At 42.9% G+C, this 26,530-nt stretch overlaps 5 protein-coding genes across 5 annotated transcripts; 4 read left to right on the forward strand and 1 right to left on the reverse strand.

The window, feature by feature from the left end:
• The first annotated feature begins 5,244 nt into the window (after nucleotides 1-5,244).
• Nucleotides 5,245-7,325, forward strand: LOC133898941 (chitinase-like protein 1). The gene is made up of 3 exons (XM_062339771.1): nucleotides 5,245-5,743; nucleotides 6,379-6,535; nucleotides 6,631-7,325. Exons 1-3 carry the CDS (start codon nucleotides 5,383-5,385, stop codon nucleotides 7,034-7,036), a joined length of 924 nt encoding a protein of 307 aa, XP_062195755.1. The 5' UTR covers nucleotides 5,245-5,382; the 3' UTR covers nucleotides 7,037-7,325.
• Nucleotides 7,326-7,769: 444 nt separating this feature from the next.
• Nucleotides 7,770-10,771, forward strand: LOC133898940 (putative L-ascorbate peroxidase 6). The gene is made up of 11 exons (XM_062339770.1): nucleotides 7,770-7,929; nucleotides 8,021-8,133; nucleotides 8,302-8,392; nucleotides 8,629-8,756; nucleotides 9,077-9,147; nucleotides 9,304-9,346; nucleotides 9,436-9,532; nucleotides 9,666-9,749; nucleotides 9,950-10,071; nucleotides 10,254-10,320; nucleotides 10,520-10,771. The coding sequence occupies exons 1-11, from the start codon at nucleotides 7,847-7,849 to the stop codon at nucleotides 10,620-10,622; spliced, it is 1,002 nt and encodes a 333-aa protein (XP_062195754.1). The 5' UTR covers nucleotides 7,770-7,846; the 3' UTR covers nucleotides 10,623-10,771.
• A 1,837-nt stretch (nucleotides 10,772-12,608) lies between these two features.
• On the forward strand, nucleotides 12,609-18,356 carry LOC133898643 (uncharacterized). Its single transcript, XM_062339323.1, has 8 exons — nucleotides 12,609-12,992; nucleotides 13,113-13,122; nucleotides 13,285-13,368; nucleotides 14,690-14,991; nucleotides 15,105-15,150; nucleotides 16,815-16,919; nucleotides 17,314-17,387; nucleotides 18,014-18,356. The coding sequence occupies exons 1-8, from the start codon at nucleotides 12,609-12,611 to the stop codon at nucleotides 18,101-18,103; spliced, it is 1,095 nt and encodes a 364-aa protein (XP_062195307.1). The 3' UTR covers nucleotides 18,104-18,356.
• A 3,829-nt stretch (nucleotides 18,357-22,185) lies between these two features.
• Nucleotides 22,186-22,782, reverse strand: LOC133898644 (ethylene-responsive transcription factor ERF016-like). The gene has a single exon (XM_062339324.1). The coding sequence runs from the start codon at nucleotides 22,780-22,782 to the stop codon at nucleotides 22,186-22,188; it is 597 nt and encodes a 198-aa protein (XP_062195308.1).
• Nucleotides 22,783-23,836: 1,054 nt separating this feature from the next.
• Nucleotides 23,837-24,881, forward strand: LOC133898645 (uncharacterized). The gene is made up of 3 exons (XM_062339325.1): nucleotides 23,837-24,075; nucleotides 24,152-24,540; nucleotides 24,637-24,881. The coding sequence occupies exons 1-3, from the start codon at nucleotides 23,837-23,839 to the stop codon at nucleotides 24,879-24,881; spliced, it is 873 nt and encodes a 290-aa protein (XP_062195309.1).
• Nucleotides 24,882-26,530: the final 1,649 nt, after the last annotated feature.

The following is a 26,530-nucleotide window of genomic DNA, read 5'->3' on the forward strand; positions in this document are numbered from 1 at the left end:
CAAGTAAAGAAGTATTCTCCATTTCATCTTGAGAACACAAAATGATCTTGCTATCACATTGCGAATGGATGAATGCAAATTGTTGAACATTTCTTTCTTACCCCTAGGGCCCGGGCCTTGTCAAAACTCTGCTAAATGATACGTCTTGCCTTTGTATGGAGATAGAAAACTCTTCCGATTGGGATAGCCCGAATCAACAAGGTAATACTTCCCTAAACATATAACACCTATGTCAGCAACATGAACTAGATGATGAAAATAAAAATAATTTAGAGGTAGTGTTGATATCTTCAGGAGGAAATGAGAACTTATCAACATAGTTGTTTAATGCTTCATTGAACACCCTTGTGTCATACATAGAACTCGGCCATCCAGAAACAATAAAAGTGAATCTCGTATCAAAGTCACATACAACCAGCATATTCTGAGTAGTATATCGATATCGTCCAACATATGCAACTGTCTCAGTATAAGGCACAACAACAGGAATACGAGTACCATCTATTACTCCAATACAATCATTAAAGTGAGGTGAGAAATGAGGATCTTCAAGTCTAGAATGCAGTGCAATGGGAATACGAGCACCATCTATTACCCATCTTTGGCTCTAAAATGATTTAAACTACTGTCCTTTGTTGCCATGTCTAGGAAGCTTGCAAATTTTTAGGCGTTAGAAATTTTTTTGGTTTCGGTAGAAAAAAAAAATAGGCTTGCTAAATTTTATATTTTTGGTAATTGTAGGAATTCTGGCTGGACAAGAACAAAGGCGAGATTTGTATGACATTATCCTCTAAAGCACTGGTGATAACTGGGATTGATGGCAAAAGATACTGGAAACACATGCCAACTTCAGAATCAAGGTGAATATGGCTTTGATATCGCTTTTACTAATATATTATTCGTTCAGTTTGTGTTAGTTTTCTGAAAGATGGTATGGTGACATTGAGCTGCGATAGCAGAAGAAATACCTCATGGTGTGATTGACATGTTTCTTTTCTTCATTAAACACTTCATTCCTTTATATTCAACTTGTAAAATAGTTTTTTTTTTTTGCTCTGAAACATGATAGATATGAATGCATACATGTTTACATTTTTTTTACGATATGCATAAGCTGACCCCTACCTTAGTATAAGAGATGTGAATTCAAATAGATGATTGCTTGTTTCTTATCACCGTTATCAAAATGTAATGTAGTTGCCAGCCTTCCAAGTGATGGCACAAGAAGCTTGTACCTACTTTGTGCCAATGGAAGATATTTACTCCAGGTGCCTCGTGTAATTGGGGTCATGTGGAATTCACTATCTTCCAATGTAATTCTATTCTAGCTCGTAATGGTGGCGAAGGCTTTGAGGATGGTGATGTAACTGGTAATTTTGCTCTTCATAAGTTCATAGTATGACACAGCTGGTTGTATTTCATCTGCATATGTTTAGGAGATTATTAGTTATCTTTATTATCTAAATTAGAGTGCTCCTTTATTGCCTTATCTGTTTCAGGGTATATAGTTCAGCAGTGCATTTATAGAAGAATCTTCTAACAAAATTCTTTCTCACAATAAGAAGACAACAAAGTTTTGTGGTTATCATTCAAGCAAATTACCTTTTTGGAAAATAGCAGGAGAGCTTCTATTACTTCATGAAAACAAGAAAGTTTACTACAGAAGGAATGGCAAAGCTACAATTTATTGAAACAAGGCTAAACTGCTAAAGAAAATACGATTTTATTTATAGTGAGTTGTTGGCCTCTTGTATGTTCGAAGTTCCAATTTGCATGAGTACCAGCTTAGCAACCGAGAATTTGTAATGTCATCTTTGTTGCATTCCTATTGTTTGGTGCATGGTGCCATGTTTTCAGTTTTATTCTTGTTTTGGAGCATTGAAATCTAATAGGACTTGTGAGAGGTAATAGTAGTGGTCCATGTCTTCTTAAGGTTATATGACTATGCTCGAGTGAGATTTGCATTTCTTTAGTGTTGTTAGCTGCTGTTGGACAAATTGTGATGCGTGTGCCATTGATTTTTTGGTCTACATGATGTCTTACCATCCAAACGACCAAACTAGGAACCAATAGGAGATCGAAGCTACCGTGGTAGTACTGCAGCAACCAGCTTCAATGAAGAGGTCAGGTATGGTCCTGTTTTGTCCTAATTTTATGATGTCGATGTTTGCTGCAAGGCTAAAGATGACGGGAAGATGAAAAGGTAACCAATTTTATGCAGAAATGGTAATTTGGTCCTTATTTCACTCTCACCACATATTTCACTTTCAGTTTGATATGCCCTTTTTGGTTGTGCGCTTAAGATTTTCATGTCATAATCTATTGTTTTCAGGGAGTGATTTGCCAAGATCATGGCGATTTGGTCGAGCAAATGCATCAAGTCTGCGGTTTTTATTGTTTCAATATCGATGTGTTCAACTTACATTAGACTGGTTCCTGTTTTTCAATATCGATAGTCAGCAACCATTTTTAGCCTAACTTCTATATACTTTCCATGTAATGTAGTAGTTATCTTGAATGGGTTTCAAAATAGCTTCATGTTGACTCTTCAATTCTGATTTCAACTCACATCACCATGGGGGCTGAAACAACGATGACGGTGAATAAGGTGAGGCATGGGGCAACATCAATGGTGGCTCTGAATTTGCAGGTTTTCTTGATCTTTGAAGTCTACTTTATAAGCGGTCCTGAAGTTCATCACATCAAACTGGAACTTTTTGGTCCTGAAGTTACTTGATGAGCCGAATGCGACATACAACTCAACCTGCCTCAAAGGCTTAGCCGAATAGCCTAGGGTAATCATAAAGAAGGGGGAGACGGTTTCAATGCGCTCCTTGGGATTTACAGGACGTCTAACACGGGAGAGGAAGAGGAGGTTGATGGAGCTTCCTTTATCGATCAGTACGCGACCAAGTCAGATGTTCTGAACGGTAGGTTTGACCGCAATAGGATAGTGACCAGGTCACTTGACACTCGTGGGGTGGTCGGCCTGACTGAAGGTAAGTGGCACCTCTGACCACTTCAGACGCTGTCTTGGGCCTGACGTGGTTGCCCACACCTTTCGGACCACCAACGTATATTTCCTGTTCAAGAAATATGTCGTGACGCCTCCAAAAATGTGGTGGACCATGTGATAGACCTGTTATTACCCTAGTGCCGACTGGTCGGGGTTGGCCCCATCCTCACTATCCTTATCGTGGCTGGATTTACGCTCTCCAAGCTCATTGTTGATGATGCCTCGCATAACTTTACACTAGGTCAGGTCATGCGCATCTATGCGATGGATCGAACAGTAGCCACGACCCTTCTTCCTCTCTTTTTTTTCGAAGCGCCGACGTGGTTGGCTGGTCTGCTCGACCGCCATGACGTCGAACAGTCATTCCTTGCATTTGTTCTTCTTTTTCTTCTTCTGACCAACCCCTTTAGAGGAGGCAGACTGATTAGATGCCGGCTGTGACCTGGCGTCAATCTGATGCTTTCGGGCCTTGGCAGCCTGTGTGCACTTGTCTGCGAGCTCTTCGAGCTCGATAGTGCTTCGGATTTCCTTGGTGGTCAGCTTACTAACTATTTTTTGGTCTTTGACCTCTCTCTTAAATGCTATGACTATGGATTCACTCGTGATCCTTAGAATAGTGTTTTGGCGCTCGATGAAGCATCGGATGAAGTCTCACAACGACTCATAGTCGAGCTGCTGAGCGCGAAGTGGCGACATATCGTGAGGGGAGAGCCCTTGACATTTGTGTGGCGTGACGGCCTTGGTGACGACGTCGCCAAGGACCGCGTCCTTGCAGTGGCTCCTCCATACGACACTGTGGTGGTTGAAGCTGTGCCAGAGCGTCCCCGTGTCCGGCGCTGGTCTAGTTCCCCTCTGGGCTCGTGGCCTAGGGATCATCACCGACACCCGGAACACATGAGCCTCCACTGCTCTCGTTGCATAAACTGTCATACAAATTTCCCATTGAGCCTCGGAGCTTTCGAACTCTAATTCGGTGTCCCATACCTAGAGCATATCGGACTAATCTGGGTCGTACCCCATGACGAACACCACATGGTGACCGGGGTTCTCGGAACGGGACTCAGCGGTTGCCGTGGATCTAGCAATGGGTAGCCCAATCTAATCTCCAACACTTACCGAAATGCAGAAACATGATCCCAACCTGATGCGCCAATTGTCGTGGGTTAGTCCCTGATAATGATTCCGGGGTGTACTGGTCGATGGGTGTGTGAACAACCCTTGTGGTGTGCGTGTGTTTGTAATAAACTTAAGAATACAGGGGTTATCCTGGTTCAGGCCTTTCGAAGAATAACAACCATATGTCATGTGTATTTTATTATCAGTGCTTGTGAACTAGTTTCAGACGAGTCCCCCTTCGCTAGACCCGTTCTCCTCTATATATACAAGAGAAGAACTTATAAGTAAACCATTTTTCGCTGACCAATACCTAGCTAGATGTACTTTTCTCGGGCCATCATCACGCGGAGCGTGTGCGCCGCACCTTGCGCCGGTGGTATTGCGGGACCTATTCCATCCTCTTAGACACCTCCACTTACCTTACCTCGTTAGCCCTGACTGTCCCCTCGCCATGCGCCGCAAGCTCATCTATCCTCTTAGACACCTCCACTTACCTTACCTCGTTAGCCCTGATTGTCCCCTCGCCATGCGTGTAAGCTCATCTTCTAAACTGTTCCGTCCCAATCTTTCGTGAGTTCGCCTGTAAACTCGTTCACTTGCCTGGTCGTTCTACAAAACTTATCCCATTTTGTCGCATAGTGCTAAGTCGGTCCACAACACCTCAATCCGTAGCAATTAACGTTACGAGATGCGGCACTGCCCATTTACATCGGCTACGACTTTGTTCGCTGGAGGAGGAGCCTCAGGAAGAAACATTTAAGTATATATCAATAAATACGATTAGATAGGTTATATATGAAGGCCGATTTTAGGATCACATTAAAACGTAAGGAGACTGGTCACGTAAGCTTCACACTGGTCGCGGAGCCAATAACTGATCACACGGTGAGTCAGAGTTAAGAAATAATAAGTATTATTAGATGTAACATTTAAAAACCGTTACGGCCAGTACTAGTTTTTGCTTAAGTAAACAAGTTAAAGAGTGCACGGAGTTATGGTATTTTAACTATAGGCGTGTGACAGTGGACCCACTAGCGCCGAACAGTGCCTACGTGAATTGACGAAAATACCCCCTCAACAGCAACAACCCACTGGTCACTCCCCCGCGTCGACGACCACCAACCTTTCCTCCCCCACCGACACCTTCTCCATCCCTTCCTCGCTCCCCTTCCTCGTCGCAGTTGAGCCAGCGAGTTGGTTTGCTTCACACGCTCAGAGAGGAGAGACAGAGACAGAGGCCTGAGCCGGCGATGAAGGGGACCCGGTGGGCGGCATTGCTGCTTCTTCTGCTTACCGCTTCGGCGGCGGCAGCGGGGGTAAGGAGGGAGAAAGCCGGCGAGAAGGTGTGCAGCAAGGGGTGGGAGTGCAGCGGCAGCAGGTTCTGCTGCAACGAGACCATCTCCGACTACTTCAAGGCGTACCATTTCGAGGAGCTCTTCGCCAAGCGCAACGACCCCCAGCTCGCCCACGCCGCCGGCTTCTGGGACTACCAGGCCTTCATCACCGCCGCCGCCCTCTTCGAGCCCAGCGGGTTCAGCACCACCGGCGGCAAGGAGATGGGCATGAGGGAGGTCGCCGCCTTCCTCGGCCATGTCGGCGCCAAGACGTCCTGTAAGTTTCTTCCCCTCTCTTCTCTTTGGTGCCTCGCATTCTAATTGAGTAAAGCAATTCCATGCGGTGGGATCGAGTAATTGACTGGAGCTGATTTGGGGTTTGGACTGATCGCTGGATGATTGCAGGCGCGCTCGCTAGTCGAATTCACGCTTTACGCAAGTAGCAATGTTTCGCACGCTTAGATCTGAAGCTAATGTTTAGTGTAGGGCTGCAGGGAAGGAGATTTACCTGATGTTGATTTGAGGACCCGAATGTATTTGGGAGTTGTCTAGAGGATTTCAGAAATTTTTTTAGCAATAATAGGCTTCACGAATACAGGAAACGGAAGCACAGTGCGTGTGTGTGTGTGTGTGTTTTGCAGTGTCGAATGCAATGAGATGTGGGTCAGAACAGTTAGGTTCAATCAGAAGAATTCGGCATTTGGATTTTAAACTTTGTATCCACATCAAATCTGGGAAAAATAACACTACAGTAGACTTTTATTTGATTTCTGCTAAAGTTAGCTAAGGTGGGTTATATATTGTCATTTTGTTTGATTGATTGGAGATCTTAGGTAGATTAATCTAAATTTTTTCCGATAGTTAAAACTGAGTAGCATCTGATAAGAATATTGGAACGTCGTGTTCTATCAGGTGGATATAGTGAAGCCCCTGGTGGTGATACGGCTTGGGGGCTTTGCTACAACCATGAATTGAGCCCAAGCCAGAGCTATTGTGACGATAGCAACGAATTGTATCCCTGCGTTGAAGGAGTTGAGTACTATGGCCGAGGTGCTCTTCCTGTTTACTGGTCAGGCTGATACGTCCCTTCTTTATTGCTGTTGATTAGGAGCCGAGTTGGTTAAGCGATTGATAATTTTGGATCTGCTTGTTATTGTTTCTCAGGAACTACAACTACGGTATCGTGGGCAAGGGTATTAAGCAGGATTTGTTGAACCACCCAGAGCTATTGGAACAGAATGCCACCCTAGCATTTGAAGCAGCTATTTGGAGGTGGATGACTCCAATGAAGAGGAAGCAGCCATCTGCCCATGATGTGTTTGTTGGTAACTGGAAACCCAACAAGAATGACACATCGTCCAAGAGGTATCCTGGCTTTGGTGCTACCATGAACATCCTATATGGTGATCTCATATGTGGACAAGGGCTCACTGCTAAGATGAACGTCACTATATCCCATTACCAGCATTATCTCGATTTGATGGGAGTTGGTCGTGAGCACTCTGGAGATAACCTAGATTGTGCAGACCAGGTGGCTTTCAATCCATCATCGAAGAGTTCTGACTCCTAAGAAAGCTCTGTTTCAAAGATCCGCGGATGCTTCCCTGTATAATTGGGTCTGCTACCTATCTTCCTCGAGCTATAGAGATCATGTCTGTGAAACAATACGGTGTTTTTCCATACATACTTGAAGCATAGAATTAAAAATGATCATGAATCAACTGTACTGTAAATTATGTTGTTTATGTCAATTGATGTATTTTATTGTTCGATGGCCTTTCTTTTTCTAAAAAAAGAGGTACTGTAATACTGCTTTGCTGCTTTCATTAATATCATCTGAGCAACAACCTTTTTCTGTACCCTCTTGTTCTGAGCTAAGTTGTTGACGTGATTTCTTGCCATCAATTATAACTTCTGGTTGAGCTTAAAATTGGGATGCTGGATTACTTTGTTTCCTGAATTCCGTCAATTGTTGGTGTGGTGTGTGCTTTGGATTATTAGTATTTTATTACTTTTGTGAAGCTATTTTAGAGACACAATTCAAAGCACACTCATATTTGTAAGACCATAAACAAACAGATATGGCATATGTTTGTGCGAGAGTGAAAGAGACATTACACATTCAAAATCTATTGTGGACTTACAGAGATAACAGATAAGTATGGGTTTTTGGAGGCATATCCCTGCAGGACTAAAAATGGAGGGATAAATATCTCTAGAACACAGCCTATCCAAGTGCCTTCGTGGGGACCGTGAGTTGGGAACCACACATGCGTAGCCAGGTACAGATAGGTTTGACTAGTGGGTTGTGTCTTTTCCCTATTTCATTTCAGAGCAGTGATAGCCTTTACTGAAACTCAGACAAGCAAGCAGGAAGGGGATGGAGCTCACCACCATCCCCTATCTTGCATCCTCTTCCTCCTCCAGCTTCTTCTACTCCAGCTACAGTCGCTGTGCCTACAGGTGATGTTACAAAACCTCTCTCATTCTCTGATGCAAATGTTGCAGTCATGTCTACATTGAAGGCAAATAACCTGTGAATCATGATGTACAGGTGTAGAAGACCTGGGAAGACAGTGATAACAGCTTCTGCAGCTGGTAGTAGGTGGGCTGCTGATTCGGCATGTTCAGAACTCTTTGAGCAGGAAAATGAAGATTCCCATTCGGGTACACTGCAGTTGATACATTTTCTGTTTCTGTTAAAACAGCATATATCTTCTCGATTCGAATCATTTTTGGTAAACACATAATGGATCATTTTATGTTTCTTAGTATGAATCCACACCATGATAATCAGGCTGATCAACTAATTTTTCTTTGTATATGATGGCACAGGTCCTAGACCTTCCTGGTGTTTTAGGAGGAGAGACCTTGCTTCTGCCATTTTGCTCCCTTTTCTGCTTCCTCATGTTAACATCTCTAGTGCGTAAGTGCAATACACAACTACCTTGCTCTTTGTGTTTCGTTACTGAGCTTTCATAGCTATTGACTTCTTAAATTTATTACTACATTTATAAGAGCAACAACGTGATGTTTCAAATGGTAAAGACCATGCAATCGTGTATTAGAATGAAAAGTATGTAATAGACCATAGGTGAATCCAGTATACCTAGAACAGTGATTTGTATAAAAGAACAACATCCTCAAAGTTTGACTTCATAGGGCTGAGCCATATGATGGATCAATCATTCGAAGTGGTTTGAGGAATGTTTTAACCAAGGCCAAGGCTGCTGGCGTGCTTCGTTTGGTTTTCCATGATGCAGGGACTTTCGACATTGGTGACAAATCAGGTTAGCTCTATTAATATCCTCACTGATCTAAGATTGACGTAACAGTGCAGCACACTATGATGGGAGAATATATTGAGTTTAATAAAAGCGTATGAACAAGGATTGCATGCCTATTAAAGAAAATGGTAGAAAATGCGAATGGAAATATGCTGTGAAAAGGTATAGTTAAGGATATTTAAATTATATTTTTGCAAAATAAAAGACAAATTACAAAAAAGATGCAGTGCACATACTGGTAGATTACTATCACACTGCTAAATTAGTTCCGCTAATGAAGCATATTTACCTTCTCGCAAACTATTAATACCATTATCTTTCAGGTGGCATGAATGGATCTATAATTTATGAAGTTGACAGACCTGAAAATTCTGGGCTAAATAGATCCATAAAGGTTTTTTTCGTTTATCCTGAGAGTGTATCTCTCAAACGAGCAATACCTTTTTCTTGCTTTTCTTGTCTGAGGGTGTCTCTCTCAGACAAGCACGTCCTTACTGAAGAATATCATAATTTCAGCTAATGCCTGTTCAATTGCTTCATAACTGAACAGATATTAGGAAAAGCAAAAGAAGTAATTGACAATGTTCAGAAAGGTATGTAAATTTACATCTTTTGCACTTCCGTGGATATTCAGTTTTGGTGTACTCTCTCAAGTCAAATTTACAGCTGTGTTTGCTGACAGTGTCATGGGCGGACTTGATTGCTGTGGCTGGTGCGGAGGCAGTTGCGCTCTGTGGTGGGCCTGAAATTCCAGTGAGGCTAGGACGATTAGATTCCAGGTGAGACATCGCAGAGATTTGTTTATATTACAATTTCCTTTTAAGTTACAATGTTAACAAGCTTTAAGCTATCCTAGATTGTGTTTCTATTTTTGTGTCCGTAGTTTTCTGAAAGAGCACATGTTTTCTGTAGTACTGCTGATCCAGTTGGTAAACTTCCCGAAGAAACATTGGATGCAACTGCCTTAAAAACATTATTCAGCAAAAAGGGTTTTTCGTGAGTTTTCCTTTCCTTAAACTGTACCTATTTTGTGAATTGCAGTTCTTCATAATGGAATTCAAATCAGTAGACCTCATTACCTCACACTTGGTGATATTTAAGCAGATTTTATGGTTATTCCCGGAGGTTTCTAGCAATTATTCAATAAAGCAGCTATTGTTAGACCCATGTTTGAAGTTATATTTGGTACTTAACAGAACACAGGAGATGGTCGTTTTATCTGGAGCACACACAATTGGAGGGAAAGGATTCGGGAGTCCAACTGTTTTTGATAACGCCTATTTCAAAGTACTCCTTGAGAAGCCGCAAACATCTTCGAGTAAGTGCATGTTCTTATCTAGTGTCTTGAAACATGATGCCTTTGTCGAGCACCCTCATTTTCTGGACACATAAACCGTTTCCATCTTCATTAGAATCTTAAGACGGCTTGTCCATTGTAATTCATTTGAAGTTTATGATTACCAAAACTTACTGTGTTGACTGTCGTGTACCTTTGTGAAGCTGGCATGCCAGCAATGATAGGGCTGCGCACAGATTGGGCACTCACAGAAGATGACGAGTGCTTAAGGTTGTTTCTGAACTAGATTGGCTTTTCTTAACATTGCATCTCTTTTTTTAGGGTATAGTTGGCATAACTTTTGGTTATCTTGTAGGCTGATGTATTTAGCTTAACTAAATAAAACCAAATAATATGTCATACATAATAAAGGCCTGGAAAATATTAAATGTCTGACCAGTTTATTAATATTGCATTCTTGCATCTGCAGATGGATCAATATCTATGCAAAGGACCAAGCTAGATTTTTCGACGACTTCAGGGATACATACATCAAGCTTGTAAACAGCGGATCCTCGTGGAGAACGACTTAATTAGAATTTCTATGCATGTACAATATTCATGAAAAATTTCCCTTACAGTGGAGGCTCGTTTGGGACATACGAGTTTCACGAAAATTTTACGAAACGCAAAGCATTTTTTTTGCGAAAGGGTAGTTGGAAAAGATATCCCTTTATATTCAGCCAACTCTAATTCTCTCGAACGGTAAATCGGTTTCCTGCACAAAAAAACTTATTATTGGAACAGAATGAGCTCACATCCAATTCGATGTAGCCCATGAACGGGCTGTTCAATAGCTGCACCCTATGGGTTCCATGTGCTCACAGCCTTTCTTTGAACGAAAATGCTGCATATAACGAACGTCCGTCAGACAGGCCGATCCGCTTAGCGCATAGCCTATTATTAGATCGGTTCAAATATTATTTATTTGAGTTTATTTTTTGTCCTAGCTCAAATCTTTAATGTCTTAGACGTCTAAGTGTAATGTTTCAAATATTATAAAATTTTGTTAAAATAATTATTTTCGTACGTTGCATTATGAAATCTCTTGCGTACAGATCTATATTAAAAAAATCATTTATTTGAGGTAATTTCTATATTTTCGTATCTCTAATATTTCAGACGTTATGAAAATTTGTTGCTATAATTATTTTCATATGTTGCATCCTGGAATCTCTTGCGTATAGATCTGGACTCGAAAAATTTATCTATTTCAGTTAATTTCTATATTTTTATATCTTCAATGTTTCAGATGTTCAAATTTAATATTTCAGACGTTATGAAAATTTTGTTGTTATAGTTATTTTCATATGTTGTATGAGGTTTTACCTAAAAATGTTGCGTACATCATAGAGTGATATTGCTATGGTAATTTTCTTCTAAAATCGGATGCATATAACGAATTATTTTTTTTGCATGTTTTTCAATGTTGCAAACACTTCTCTTAGATGTTGCAGAAGTTAGTGTTTGATTTTGCGATGGAAGGACAGAGCGTTCGATGGGAAATTTTCCAATGAATGTCCGGACGCTAACAGGACCGTTCTTTTAACCGTCAGATCCCTCTAGCCCCCGCCCTGGCCTAATGACGCCCTAGCTTGCCCCGTTGGGCTCGCTCCCCCCCCCCCCCACATCTAGCCATCTCTCATGGCTGCCCTGTCGTTAAATCCGTCGCCGCTGGTCCCGTCGTGCTAACATCTCTATTTTCGCGCACCCCATCCCACTCTGATCCATTGGTTGTTTTTCATCACCCACGACCCACGGTGCCCCCCATCGTCTCGCCGTCTCACTCCTACGTCTGCCTCCTCCGCCGAATCGATCTGTCGCTACCAACTTTTTTCTACCTGAAAAACCTCTTCTCTAACTCAGTCCCCTAAGTGCACTATCAATTTCAGACGATTGAAATTTAGGAAGTGTGAAAATATATAGAATTTACGTGAACTTACCGAGAGAGGAAAATCAAGATTATTAGTGAATCGTCAGGAAAGAAAAAAAATGGTTCAGACACATCAGAAGTATAAAGCAGGGCCAGGGGACAGCAAAGCATGCCGGGAACCACATCTTTGTCCATGCGTAGAGACGCGGCAACGCAAGCAAACACGATAAGCTCCAGTTGTTGGCTCACTTCTCTCCTCTCAGCTTCTGTCAGTTGTCACTCACACTGGGTTCCATGCGCAGATGAAGCTACAGCAGCCAAGAAGTAGAAGATGGAATAAGGCTTGCGGCAAGCAAGTCTTTCTTCTTCCTTGCCAAACACCAGTTGATCCTCACATAACGGATATGGAGAATTGCAGTGGCAAGCAGCGACGCCGAGGCTGACGGTGACAGCTGCGGTGGCGAGGACGATGCCGAGGCGGGCCAGTCTGTGACGCCCGTTTGATTTTGCGTGGCCTAGCCTAGAACCTCAGTCCCGGCCCAGCCCAGTGCAGCGCAGCCCAGCCCGTCTCCCCCCGCTCTCTCGCTAACAGCTGGGCCCCACCCGTTAGCATCTTCCTCGCGCCGCGCCCACAACCGCCACACGCATGCTACCCGAATTCATCGGCACGCCCCGCCCCACGCGCCCACATCCCCGCAACAGCATGCGCTCCCCCTCGTCTATAAAGCCGCCCCTGCAGCGCGCCGCCGCCCCATCTCTCCATCTCGCCGAAACCCGAGTGCCATTGTTGCCGCCGCCGAGCTCGCCGAACGCCATCCGCCGCACCCGATCTTCCCCTTCGCATCTGAGGCTGTCGTCAGCTTCGCCGAAGCTTGTGGAGTCCATTTCACAGCTCGCCGCCGGAGTCGCTGTTTCGCCAAACGCCGGTAAGACACGCCGCCACCTCGCCGTCGACAGCGTTAACCGAAGCTTCCCGCAGTCAATTAACCCCCTCTCCGGCACCACGTGCTCCCCGGAAAGCTTCCCCTGGGTAGTCTCTTTTATGCTTTTAGGCCCCTAAACTTTTGGATAATTACAAATAGGTCCTTGAATTTTACATATAGGTCCCTAGAGCCTTCTGTTTTACAATTTAGTCCCTGTAATCTTTCAGAAAAACCCATGTAAGTTAAAACTATCATAACTTTTTCATACGAGCTCCGATTTAAATGATTTTTGCGCTCACGAGATCGTAGCAGTGTGTACTATCCATTAGTAGCCTTTTTAGAGTTATTTACCTCTGTTTTGTGTGTTGTACATAGCTGTTGTGTTTGTTTGCTTTCCAGTGTGCGTAATTGCTTTAGGAGACGAGCAGTGTGCCAGCTTACAAGACCAGGCATTCGAAAACTTTGAGCAACCTGCATTCGAAGGCAAGTGTTCTTGACAACTTTGACACTATTGTAGGATATTGTAGTTTTATTTTTCCTAGATGCATGCTTGGTTAATTTGGAATCCCATGGATAGGGTTATACTAGAATTTGTGTGACAATTCCTTGTAGTCTTTGAAGGGTCATGGGAAATAAAATGGGTAGCTATGCTAGTGCTGTCAGGGTTGGAGTAAATATTAATCTTGACTAATGTTTATGTAACAAGAGTTTGGGTATGGTAATCTTGTAGTAACTTGGAATAGGGATCCCAACTGGATGGCTAGTTTGAGGTGGAGCTGCACAGTAGGGTTGTGTTTGTTCCTGTATGGGATCCTAAGGATCGGTTTGTGAAGCCTGTTACCTGGTATAACAGCACAACCACGAGACCTAAATGGGTACAGCCTGGCCAAATAATTAGTTGCTCTTTATGTTCTGTACGCACCAGTGGACGGTTAAGTGGCACAAAGGGTGGTCTCTGCAGTGGATGGAATCCCTGTTAGCGGTGAAATCTTAGTGGGTACATATAGATTTGAAGACGCTTTGTAACGGCCTTATAGTGAGACCCTGGCTCTATACCCCGGAAGTGTAAAGCAAAACGAGAATCACGACTCGTAGGTAAAGTGTACAAACTCTGCAGAGTAATAAAATTGATCGATCAACCGTGCTCACGGTTAAGAGCGGGCTTTGACTTCTTCATAATTAGTGGGGTTTCTGAGGGTTGATTTGGGTAGTCGGGTGGTGGAACTCCTGATGAGTCGGTAGCCGGATATGAGATATCTGGTGAGTCTGGTAGTCGGATAGAATCTGATGAGTTATGTTCCTTTATTGTTGGAGTTATAACCTAGTAATTAGGTTGCTAAGTCTTTTGAGTCCTAATTTAGTTGGGCATAGTCGCAGTTATCCCGAGTCAAGCCTTTCTTTGTCATAAGCCCGCATATCATGTTTTTCCCTTACTTGCTGAGTACTCTATGTACTCACGCTTGCCTTCTCTCAACTTTCGAATACTGCTCAGAAGGTGAAGCTTTCGAAGACCTATTCGACGATGGTGCTGAGTTCTAAGTGAAGGAAGGTGTTGCTCTGAAGACCATGTCATAAGCTGGAGTTCCCCGGACAACGTCTGTGGATGGATGAGAGTCCTGCTGCCGTTTGAAGATCTTTTAGTGTTTTCTTTTAGACCTATTGGTCCTTTTGTAAGGAATGCTTTCGTTATTAATGACACAGTTTATGTTATTACTGATGATGTCACTACATGTATGAAAATTTAATCCTGACATACATGTGGAATACATCTGATTTGTTCTTTTGAAAACCGGATGTGACACAGTCCGCGCCAATAAGGACGGGGCGAGCAGGAAGGCGGCGCCGGCTGTCGGCGAGGCGGCGGGAAGCGTCCGGCTCCCGGACGGGGTCTCCGGCGACGCCATCAGCGTGGAGTCCCTCCTCAACACCGGCAGGCTGCAGAGCTTCGTGCCCGTGGGGTCAGGGCCTGGGCCCGGGCCTGGGCCCAGCACGTTCACGTGCACGCTCCGCCTCATCGGGCTCCTGGGCTTCGAGGTCGCGCTGGTGCTCGACCTCCGCGTCAACCCGGCGTCCACCGGCTGCACCGTCGAGATGCTGTCGTGCAGGGTACGTGGCGTGCGTGCGCTCGCGCGGGTTGGGTGATCTGATGCATCGTTTGGTTGGTCTTTGCGATGAAAGGCTTATCTGATGAGAGTTTTTCTTTTCCCCTGAGGTCGCAGTTTGTGGGTTCAGAGTCAGTTGAGCAGCAGAATGAACTCTTTTCAGGTATGATTTGATTTCTCTCCGTGTTACAGTAATGAGTCTTCACATATCACAATTCCCTCCCCATATCCTAAAAAACATATCACAATTCTATATGTGTTCTTTTTTAGTGCAATTGCCTCACCGCCTATGGCCTTTTTGGAATACGCGAACTTCATGGGAATTTGTAGGAATTTCACATGAAACAATTCACTTTCCCGCAAGAATCGGGAAACATTCCGTTCCAAACATGGCCTTAGCTTGTAGAAGCATGGTTAATAGACTAATAGCTGGTCCATGACAGTATCTGCAATTCGCATGTCATGTCTCTCTGCAACAATCAATCAAAAAAGTATTTGATGTGCAAAATCTGTGAGGTGTTTTTGTACCACTACCCGAATTCTGAACTTACTGAAATGTTGCAGCGTTTATGAGGAGCCATATAACATGGGGTGACAATGGCGAGGGGCCATGCTTAGCCATTGATGTCAATTTGGAGGTCTCTTTGGAGGCACGCATAATGCAGTATTACAACTGTTTTTGTTGTTGTTCTTTTTTTTTTGTAAGGGAGTTCACCAATTTTGTATTGTGAAATTTCCTCAAAGGATGAAAGAACACATCTGTTAGTTACAGGTCTACACCAAGCCATTCAGCTTGCTTCCATTGTCTGCGGTGGAGAAACCAGGCAACTTGTATGTAGGCCTTTATATTCTTGAAAATTTCTAAGAGTTCACCAACAACAAACTCTGAAGAGAATATCAGTGCTCACTTGAAGCTTATTAAAACTACCTCTCTGAAGGATCCTGTCGAGACGCTTAGCCGCAAAGTACATCACAAATTAATTTTCAAATTGTGCTGCCTAATCTATCTATCTATCTATCTATCTATCTATCTTCTATCTATCTAAAGCGCGTGGCTTTCTCGATCAGCGGTTGAGCCACGTCGGCAGGAAACCGGCACCCGTCGGATCGGGATCGGCTGGTGATTGGCTGCTGACTCCCCTGTGTCCTCTTCTCTCGCGATGTTCTGGAAGGCTTGAGAAGGCTCTCATGCTGCAAGCCTGCAATCGTCCCGCTCGTCGGCGTCTCCGGCCCCGACGCCGGCCTGCCACCGCGCTCCCGCGCCCTTGCTGTCTAGTTATGATGATATCTTGTATCAAATACCCTTTTTTTCCCATGGAGATCATTTATTTATGATACTAGCTTTTCTATTAAATTACTAATCATATATTAATCTGCAGGTAAAAAAAGGAAAGGACAGAACATAACAACTCTGAACAAAAAGAGGAGCCGACGCCTAGGTGAGCTACAGAATGGCTTAATTTTTGTATGAGATGTGCGGTCACGAGCTTGTTCCCCGTCAATCTGGTTTGGTTCGATACTTGGATTAGGGATTTGTTAGCTAAACCAAGCTACATGTGATTTTCCTCTCAAAAGCAGGAAATCATTGAACATTTCACTGTTTGGTCCGATGTGTATGCTGCCCTTAGTCTACGTTGATGTAATTCAGGGGTATGTTGGCAACAAATCAGCTGTCTTTCCCCTGCAACTCCTTGGCTTTGATGTGGATCCGATAAACTCTGTACAGTTTTCTAATCATACAGGTACTGGTAGATGGTTGCTTCATACAGCATCTTATGTGCAATTTACCTGGCAAACATAAATAATTCCTGTTATGTGTTATCTCAGGATACCCAACATTTAGAGGACAGGTTCTCAATGGCAATCAACTCTGGGATCTTATTGAAGGGCTGGAGGAAAATGATTTAATACACTATACCCATTTATTAACAGGTGAATGGCTGTTATGACTTCTTCAATTTAGACTTACTGATCCTTCATGCCAAATTAAGAGGAAGTTGATTACTTGGTTTCACCATGACGTGAAACCAATATTCATATCCTTTTTACTACCAGATATGGTTTGTTATGTACAAAGTAACATGATATTTATGGTTTTCAGGTTATATAGGCTCTGTTTCCTTTTTAAATACTGTGCTACAAGTTGTCAACAAATTATGATCAGTCAATCCTGATGTTATATATGGTAACATGTTATTTGTACAAAGTAACATGCTATTTATATGTTTGTTTCTTCCTCACCAAATGTTGCAGAGGCAATTATGTCAAAACTAAAGCCTGACTAGAAACGGTTCATATTTGTTTGCTAATTGCAAACATGCTGCAGTTTGCGACCCAGTTCTATGTGATGAAGGAACACTGTATGTTTCTCAGGAGTTAATATCTGTTTATCAACAGAAGGTAATTTAATCCATTTTGACCTTGTAAGCTTATCTCATATAATATCAAAATGCTGGAAATTGCACATTTTTACGCTTTTTTAACATGTAAAGGCTGTTCCTTATCACAAATACAAGCTTTGACTGTGTGCCAACATGCAGTGGTCAAGAGTTCTCTTTGTCCCCCGCACAAAACTATATGAACAAAAATATATCTGAGGTTCCAGCTACCTTCATATTGCTAATACACAGGCACATGGAAATAAATTTTGACAGATCCCAAAGTTTGCTGTACCTCCAAACAGTGGACACTGAAATACAATATGCACATCTATTTGTGCCTCTGTTTGCAGGTTCCTTATATTACCGATGTAATATCCTATGCTGTACAAGGTAGCCTCGTCTCCATTTAGTAACCAGCATATTAGACTACTAAGTGGAACATTCTTCAAAGCAAAGACCTGTAGATTTATCTAAATAGTATATTTAGGATTTATGTCTTTATGTTGAGGGTCAGCGTGTAGGCAATACGGGTCAGCAGGCGCGGCAAAGCTATGCCGCTTTCTAGTGTTATATATACTATGAGGCTTGATAGATGTACACTATTACTATCACTTTGATTTAACATTTGCTCTGAATTTTTGGCAGGCTGATGCAAGCCTTACTGGACAGGCTTGTTCCCATGCTGGGGGAGCAGCTGCTGAGAGACTACCATTCCTGGGTTCAGCAGCAGCCTGAAGCCTCTTCCTGAGATAGAGGGACACAGACGGCCATCCTGTGCCTTGAGCAAGCGCTTGATGGGCTGATAGCGCTATCAAATATATACAGAGCTCCGGGGATCAATGTGCATGTTGGCTATAAGCATCTTGGATGAAATTTGAGAAACTAAGTTAAAATGTGCTTTGGTTTGCATGTGATGAGTCATTGATAATATTAGATTTGAAATGATTTTGGTTGGTACGAGCTTATTTGTGACTGACTAAAGTTTGAATTAGAGCAGACTGTTTCAGAGTCTAAAAGATTATGCCTCACTGGAACATCTTGTGTGTGGGTTTTTGACTACACCGGATAATCCGATGTTACAGTGAAGTGAGCACCGAAACATTTTCAGTGCTAAAGTAGAAATGGAAGCAAACACCGAATGGTCCGATTATGGACTTAGAGAGCGTCGGAGTATTTTCTGCAGAGAAGAGATTTTTTGGCGTCGAGTTTGATTATGAATATCGGATAGTCTCGTGCTGAGTTTTAGTGAATACCGGAGAATGTGTCGGACCTTTTGTTACAGAGAGATTGTAGAAGGGTGGTTCGATGGATTGACACATGTCAGATTATCCGTTGATGGACATGAGATCACCGAAAGCTTTCATCAGATCTTTTTTTGCAGAGAGCAAAATTTTTCTGGAACAAATAGTGTTACACTCACCGGATGGTCCGGTGTTCAGGAGCAGAACACATCGGAACATTCGGTGTTCATGTTTTCTGCAAGATGTGCTCCGAGTTGAAGTTTTTGATTTTGTACTAACCTGAAGATGTTTTGGAGTATGAAGAAATGTGTTTGCTTGTTTCAAGGTGTGCAGGTGATAGATGCATTTGGTGGTCGACGACGGTTAATCGGGGCTAAGCGAGTGCTTGGTGCCGGACGATCAAGGGGGCCGAACAGAGTCAAGGGTGATCCTAGTTGTACATATGAAGGTCAAGCAAATGAAACAGAGGATGAAAATGGTGTGTTGATAAAGTTAAGCGAAGAGGATGCCGGTGCAAGTGACAAGACGACCAGAGGGATCGTGAGTGGAAGATACTTACAGGCGGTCAAGATTGCAAGATGGAGATATGCGTTATCATCAGAGCCCTTACTTTAGGTGAAAAAAAGTGGCGGCTAGTCACGCTTTGAGAAATATGCTAGGGTTTTACGGTTTGGTCTCAAAACCGTGGGAGGACTAGAGGATTATATGACACTATCGTAAAGCTTATGTCGAGGTGAAGCCAAGTCATGAAGGCGTCCAGAGCGCCTGATGAATGAAGAAAAAAAATAGACCAAAATGCACTAGGTAGTAGGTAGGAGTGTACTATAAGAGAGAAGTATTTTGAAAAAAAACTAGAAAACTTAGGGGTCAAGTTTACTAGATCTATAAATAGAGGGTAGGGCTATAAGAGAGGGGAACCAGCCATTTGAGCACCTTTGCCACCCATATGAGAGCATTGTGCTAGGATTTTAGAGAAGAGCAGGATGAGTGCTTAGCTTATATAATAGGTGAGAGTTGTTAGAGAAATTTTTTTGTAATGCGTCTAAAATATGACTGATCTCTTTTAGTAATGAAGTTTATTTTGTTACATATGCTTGAATTCTGCTCCTTTAGTTTCTCTCTCTTAGTTTCCTTGCCTTGTGTGCAAGTTTTTCCTCTTCAGTGGTGATTTCGTTTTTCTTTTTTAGCTAAAATTTTAACACCTTAGGAAGATTGTTCTTCTTGATGCTAAATATATAAAATTCACATACATATGTATATGTGATAGGGTCTTGAATTTGCTTACCTTTAGACAATCATCTTAGAGATCTTCTTCACCCGATGTTCATCTCTTGATCCTTGAGTGATATTTTTTCAAGATTCAATCTTTGTATGGGGATGAGTTATAGATTAGTTTGTTGTGCAACCTAGTGTTCGATTCTAACCATGAGACCCACTTTTTATTAAATCTTCAAGTTTAGTTTTTGATCTTTCTTCGGAGTTTTCGGACTTTCTAGGTAGATGTAGTTTTTCCGCTACGTATTTATGTTGTATTCTGTTGTGATTCTCTTATAGAGATGTTTTGTGTGATCGAATAGGAGAATGCTATCAATTTCGTAAGAAGTTTGTTAAGACACCTATTTACCCCTCTAATCGTCATTCTCGATCCTACATAATTGTTTATGGAAAAATTGGTTGCTGATGTATACAATAATACAATTGATGAAAGATTTAGCAATGTTCAAATATATGTCAATTTCTGAATCAAGATGCTTAATTTTTAGTCCATGAACTGATCCTCCATTTGAGACTGGATTCAGTACCGAGTAACTCGAGATCAAATTGTATAACATACTGTTTTTACCTTAAAAAACTACAAATGCACAATAAGAAAAGAGGTTCAAGTCAACATCACGACTAAGTGGAAAGAGAACCTTAAATTTTCAGTCATTATGGCATCTTGTGACGAGGATATGAAGATCGTAGTACAGATCAACATGAAAATGGCAAAAACATTCCGTTGCCGGGACACCCGGGTCTATCGGTGAGAGCCAAGTATCCTAACCAGCTAGACTACAGCGGATAGAGTTTTCGATACACGCAATTTTGAAAAGGACAATAAAAAATACAACATTATCGCCGACATGCACATAGATTCAAAAGAGAGATGTTATCATAAGACTCGCAAACGAGTGGTGAAAGCATCTGCCGGGATATGCCATTGCATGACCTCATCACATCTCCAAGGACGTGTCTCAACTAGTAAGGGCGTCTCCAACGGAGCCAGCAAAGGAGGTCATATTCTGTTCACGCGTGTTTTGTGATGGATGTCGTCCGCAAACAGCTCCAGTGGAGTCCACTTCGTGTGCTAAAGGAAGCGGCTGGCAAGCTGCGAACGGCAATTTTGCGGGAGGAGAGAGTGTTGTATCACTGTTTACAGCGGATGTATGTGGGTTCGAAGAAAAAAGTAGAGTAATGAAAGGTAGTAAATAGAATAAATGTTGAAGATGAAAAAATAAAAAATATTATAATAATATTAAGAGATATTATAATAATATTATAGTGTAATAGTGTTATCTACTGAAGATGGTCTAACTACAACTTTACTCCATGTTGGTAGTAGTTGATTTGTTATATATGGCCTTAGTCTGGTTTAACAACGAAATGTTTTTTCAAGCAAAAAACTAACATTTTCCTTATCAAATCCTTACGGTATTTCCTCAAATTATCACATGGTAAATGTGTGAGATTCGACGACAAAGTAGCCTACTGACCATATTTTACTGACAGCACTGGTACTTATGCCTGCTAAGTAGCCTTTTACCTCCCTCTTGATCAGTTGAACTGTATCTTAATTCGATGCTGCAGTACTACTAGTTTCTACTACAGTTTGTAGCTGCATATATGTAAATTTTCCACTCCAAAATATGTTATATTGGTGCATGCCAATGTGAAAAAGGCAACGATTAAATGCAAGTTTTTTTAGTCTATTCCGGCCGTGGACTCAATAGCAGCAAAACACGAGACGAAAGAAGAAAAAGGAATGCCGTGAAAACCTAGCTTCGCCCTAATCAACCAACGGTGGCATTCACGCAAAATCCTTTGTCGAATAATCCTCCTATATATTTCCTTTTTTTGAACATGAAGGCTCATGCCTGAGTCCATCATATCATATACTACGGTTTACGTGGAGTTTAATAGCAAAACACACAAAAATACTGAAGGAGATATAGCAAAATACACAAGCTGAGAAAAAAGGCAATATTGCAAAACACATGAGACAGAAATAGAGAAAAAGGAATGCCGTGATGACAACCATTACTGAAAACAAAATCCTTTGAAATCCTTATCTTTAGAATCCTTATCTGTACTATAACCAACTGCGATTTTGTAGAGATAGCAAGCGCCATCAGTCCATCTCAGACATATAAAACATTTCCCATTTCAAGGACACATGTTATAGTACAACTTGCACACTGACATACACTACAAACTAGTTGCGATTTATTGGAGCATAACACTCTGGTCGTCTTGAAGACCCACATACACTCCGACATGCATATGGCTTCACACAACCAGCAAGGTGATCGAGATCGATCAGTATTCGCTGGGCACAAGGGCCGTCACACCAGCGAATTCGTCGGGGTTGAAGGAGAGCAGACAGTCAGCACAGGTCACGACGTCGTCATCCATGTCGTTCGTGTTGCCATGGTCAGCGGTAGCAGTTGCACATGCGCCGGCAGCAGCACCAGCCGCCGCCGCCGCCACGAGAGGTGCGGCTGCGGGGCGCACGGGCGGCGGAACGTGGTCGGCAAGGATGCGGGCGTACTTCTCGGCGATGGCCTTGATGTTGGCGACGGTGAGCTCGACGCGCACGTGCTCCGGGATTTTGGGACGCGGCAAGGCGGGGAAGTTGAACTTCCGCGGCCTGGGCAGGCGCTCTCCGTAGAAGCAGAACATGGCGGCGTCGTAGGCAAGCGCCGCCTGCCGGGCTCTATCGAACGTGCCGATCCACAGCCTTGCGCGGGTGCGCGGCACGCGGATCTCCGCCGCCCACCGGCCCCACTTGCGGTACCGCACGCCAGTCGTCCACTCCGGCTTCTTCTGTCCCCAAGCCGCCGCCGACGACTGCCCGCCGCGGCGCCGGGCCAGACCCCTACTCGCCGCCCCGTTGCTACTCGGCGCCACCGCCATAGCTCGTCACCTGCAAGCTGCAAGAAACTGCAGAATCGAGGTAGAAGAAGAGAGCGTGGCGGTGTGAGGAGAAGTAGGACGAAGGGGAGGGGATTTTAAAGGCGCGACGAGTTGACACGTGGCTGCATGCGCTCACTGACGAGGGTACGTGAGAGGGAGCACAGTGTGCATGCATCTTGGCACGTTAATTTTGGAAATATTATTTGATTCTTTATTTGACTATTTATCGACACCTTGCCACCTAACGAAAACCGTAGCCGATGCACACGCAATTCTATCTCTACACTGGACCTACGTATGAGACAGAGAGAGAGAGAGAGAGAGAGGATACTGCATGCATTGATACATATAAGTCGAGACCGAGGCTATAGCTTTAGTTAGCAAGGATATATAGGGCATTTATGTTGCATGCATCGACATAGAGATTAGATGATGCAGAGATATAAGTCTTATTTTCTTTGGAAAAAATGTACAACCTATCTAGAACTTTAGTGGTTCATCATAAACCCTCCTACAACTATTTCTCCAAACTTATGCTTACAGCTATTTATGATATTAAATATCCCCTATGTTGGTTCACCCTATGATATGATGTCTTTGTAACTCAATGCTCATCTCCATCCGGTCCCCTAAAATTGACATCTTATATCTTCATATAGGGGTTCTTTCTATCCAGACTGACCCCCTATTTCTCTGTGCGCTCCAACCAACCCTCTAAATCTGACCCCCTATATTTCACTCACTCATATTTTAATATTATCCTTTAACTACCAAATTAATTCTAACGGCTATATTTCTAACGGTTTCTTTTCCAACAGCTATTTTTTGCAACGGTTACTTTTTTTCAACAGTTTTTTTTCAACGGCTATTTTTCGCGACGGCTATTTTTTTTCAACGGCTACTCTTTTGTCCAACGGCTATTTATTTTTCAACGGCTACTTTTTTCAAACGGCTAGTTTTTTTCTAACGGCTACTTCCAACTCTATGTAAACCCGGTCAGTCCCCGGTTGCCATTCACAAGTCACACTCCCTTGTAGTTCCCTCTCTGATCGAAATGAGTCATCGTTTTCTGGTAGATTCATCGTCGTCGGAGGAGGATGATGACGACGAACTCATTCTTGCTACACTACACCAAGCACACACTCAATATGCGCTTTTGAATGCTGCACGACCTGGGGGTTCTGTGCCTGGACGTCAGTATATCAACCGCAACAGAGAAGCCGGGCATTGGAGGCTATACGAAGACTACTTTTCAGATGCTCCTACCTACAGTCCAACTTTCTTTCGTCGCAGGTTTGTATCTGTTTTTGTTTGTTCGTTATTTTTGTGCATCCTCTGGGGTTCGGCTTATTCTTATTACTTTCTTTAGGTTTAGAATGTCTCGTTCTCTATTTCTTCGCATACTGCAAGCTATAGAACAACATGATGATTATTTTGTGCAGAAAAGAGATAGAATCAGACGTCTTGGGTTATCTCCTTTGCATAAGATAACCGCAGCATTTAGGATGCTAACTTATGGAGTAGCAGCAGATGCTACTGATGATTATATTCGGATTGCAGAAAGTACTGCTGTAGAGAGTCTTAAAAGGTTTGTGAAAGCTATTGTTGAAATCTTCGGTGATGAGTACCTGAGATCCCCAAATGATAATGATACAGCTAGATTACTTGCAATTGGAGAGCAAAAGGGTTTTCCCGGTATGCTTGGGAGCATAGATTGCATGCATTGGAAGTGGAAGAATTACCCTGCAGCATGGCAAGGTCAGTTTACCGGTCATGTGCACGAGCCCACCATTATTCTAGAAGCCGTTGCTTCACATGATCTTTGGATTTGGCATGCCTTCTTTGGTTTACCAGGATCTCACAATGATATTAATGTTCTGCACCGTTCTCACCTATTTGCAAATCTAGCTGAAGGGCACGCTCCAGAAGTAAACTACACCATTAATGGTCATAATTATACAATGGGGTATTACCTTGCAGATGGCATATATCCTCAATGGGCCACATTTGTTAAGCTAATACCATCTCCACAAGGGAATAAGAGGAAATATTTTACAAAAGTACAAGCAGCGGTGAGGAAGGAGGTTGAAAGTGCCTAGAGGGGGGGGTGAATAGGCTTTTCTGAAATTTAAAACTAAAAACAGCGGATTAAACTGCCGGATATTCCGGTGAAGTCCGGATACTCCGGTATGGTCCGGAGTATCCGGTCTAGTCCGGAGTCTCCGGCCTGACAGGAAATTTTAGAATAAATGTGAACTAAAGATCACAGCTAGATTCTATGGGATTCACTAGGTCAAGTAGATATTACTAAGCTAGAATAACAATTAAAACTAGCAAGATTGATACTATAGCAATTTAAATGACAAATCATCAAATGCACACGATCAAGTAAATTTCACAAGTAAGAACACGAGGAAATATCCCGGAGTTCGGCCACCTCACAAAGAAGTGCCTACGTCTCCGTTGAGGAGCTCACAAAGAGCCGGGTCTTCTCCAACCCTATCCTCTTCTAGCGACCACAAAGATCAAGCTAGAAATTCTTACTCAATTATGAAGATGCTTACAAACTTCCCGAGGCACACCACAAGATTTGTGTGCTCTTCGGGCGACTCCTTTCCTTCTAGAAACCCAAAGCTTCAAAGGAGATGATCGCAGTAAATGCTCAATGAAGAAATCAATGCTCAAGTGGCTTGAACCCTCTCCAAACACACACTCTCAAATTTGTGCAAGTTTTGCTCTAGAGATGATTGGAGAGGCTTTGAATGCTCTTAAAGTGCTCAAGAGGTCTCAAGGAAACCAGCCACAGCAAGCTCTAAATGATATGGAGAGAGGAGGTATTTATAACCCTCTCTCATAGACTAGCCGTTACTGTTTTTGTCAGAGCTTACCGGAGTATCCGGTGAACACCGGAGTCTCCGGTCCTAATTCCAAAAACGGCGTCAGAACGGTCACGAACGTGTCAGAACTAGCCGTTACAGTTCTGTTTAATTACCGGAGTCTCCGGTGAACACCGGAGTCTCCGGTCCTGACAGATTTTCCAAAACAGACTAAGTCCGGAGACTAGCCGGATCCTTCGGCATCTCCAGGTACCGGAGTATCCGGTGAACACCGGAGACTCCGGTCTTTACTATTTTTTATCAAAAAGATTAAAAGCTAACCGAGAGCCTCTGCCGGAGTCTACCTCGGAGACTCCGACTGCACACAAAACATTTTACCGGAGTATCCGGTGAACACCGGAGACTCCGGTCTTTTTCTTGAAAAGATTAACCCGTAACCGAGACTCTCTGCCGGAGGCTAGCTCGGAGACTCGGACTCAGAAGATTTTCAGAAAGAGTTTCGTGTCCGTGAGTGAATGTGTCTCTCAATTGGGTGATTCTAAAGGATCTCTTGAGCATTGAGACACTAATCAAGCAAATGAATTATCCATCTAAGAAAAAATCTATCCTAGACTCAATTTCAAAAGTAAAAGGAATTTAAGCCCTATCTTATATCCTTCGTTGATTCTTCAATTGTTTCGACGGGCGTCAAACGTCATTTACCTTCACAACTAATGCTCATACCTGTTCAATACTCACAAAGCATGTTAGTTCTTTAATCGTTTTGTCATCAATAAGCCAAAACCCACTTAGGGGGGCCTAGATGCACTTTCAGAGGTGGAACGAGCATTTGGAGTTCTGCAATCTCGTTTTGCCATTGTTCGTGGGCCAGCAAGATTTTGGGATCAAGACACACTAGGAAAAATCATGAC

This window comes from Phragmites australis, chromosome 18, assembly GCF_958298935.1.
Source record: "Phragmites australis chromosome 18, lpPhrAust1.1, whole genome shotgun sequence".
NCBI lineage: Eukaryota > Viridiplantae > Streptophyta > Magnoliopsida > Poales > Poaceae > Phragmites > Phragmites australis.

Coding starts and splice junctions, on each gene's coding strand:
- LOC133898941 (XM_062339771.1), top strand. CDS start 5,383: ATGAAGGGGACCCGGTGGGCGGCATTGCTGCTTCTTCTGCTTACCGCT. Junction 5,744..6,378: donor TGTCGGCGCCAAGACGTCCT/GTAAGTTTCTTC, acceptor GTGTTCTATCAG/GTGGATATAGTGAAGCCCCT. Junction 6,536..6,630: donor GGTGCTCTTCCTGTTTACTG/GTCAGGCTGATA, acceptor ATTGTTTCTCAG/GAACTACAACTACGGTATCG.
- LOC133898940 (XM_062339770.1), top strand. CDS start 7,847: ATGGAGCTCACCACCATCCCCTATCTTGCATCCTCTTCCTCCTCCAGC. Junction 8,134..8,301: donor AAATGAAGATTCCCATTCGG/GTACACTGCAGT, acceptor ATGATGGCACAG/GTCCTAGACCTTCCTGGTGT. Junction 9,750..9,949: donor TTCAGCAAAAAGGGTTTTTC/GTGAGTTTTCCT, acceptor GGTACTTAACAG/AACACAGGAGATGGTCGTTT.
- LOC133898643 (XM_062339323.1), top strand. CDS start 12,609: ATGCTACCCGAATTCATCGGCACGCCCCGCCCCACGCGCCCACATCCC. Junction 14,992..15,104: donor TCGAGATGCTGTCGTGCAGG/GTACGTGGCGTG, acceptor CTGAGGTCGCAG/TTTGTGGGTTCAGAGTCAGT. Junction 15,151..16,814: donor GCAGAATGAACTCTTTTCAG/GTATGATTTGAT, acceptor GTGTTATCTCAG/GATACCCAACATTTAGAGGA.
- LOC133898644 (XM_062339324.1), bottom strand. CDS start 22,782: ATGGCGGTGGCGCCGAGTAGCAACGGGGCGGCGAGTAGGGGTCTGGCC.
- LOC133898645 (XM_062339325.1), top strand. CDS start 23,837: ATGAGTCATCGTTTTCTGGTAGATTCATCGTCGTCGGAGGAGGATGAT. Junction 24,076..24,151: donor CCAACTTTCTTTCGTCGCAG/GTTTGTATCTGT, acceptor TACTTTCTTTAG/GTTTAGAATGTCTCGTTCTC. Junction 24,541..24,636: donor TTACCCTGCAGCATGGCAAG/GTCAGTTTACCG, acceptor TTGGTTTACCAG/GATCTCACAATGATATTAAT.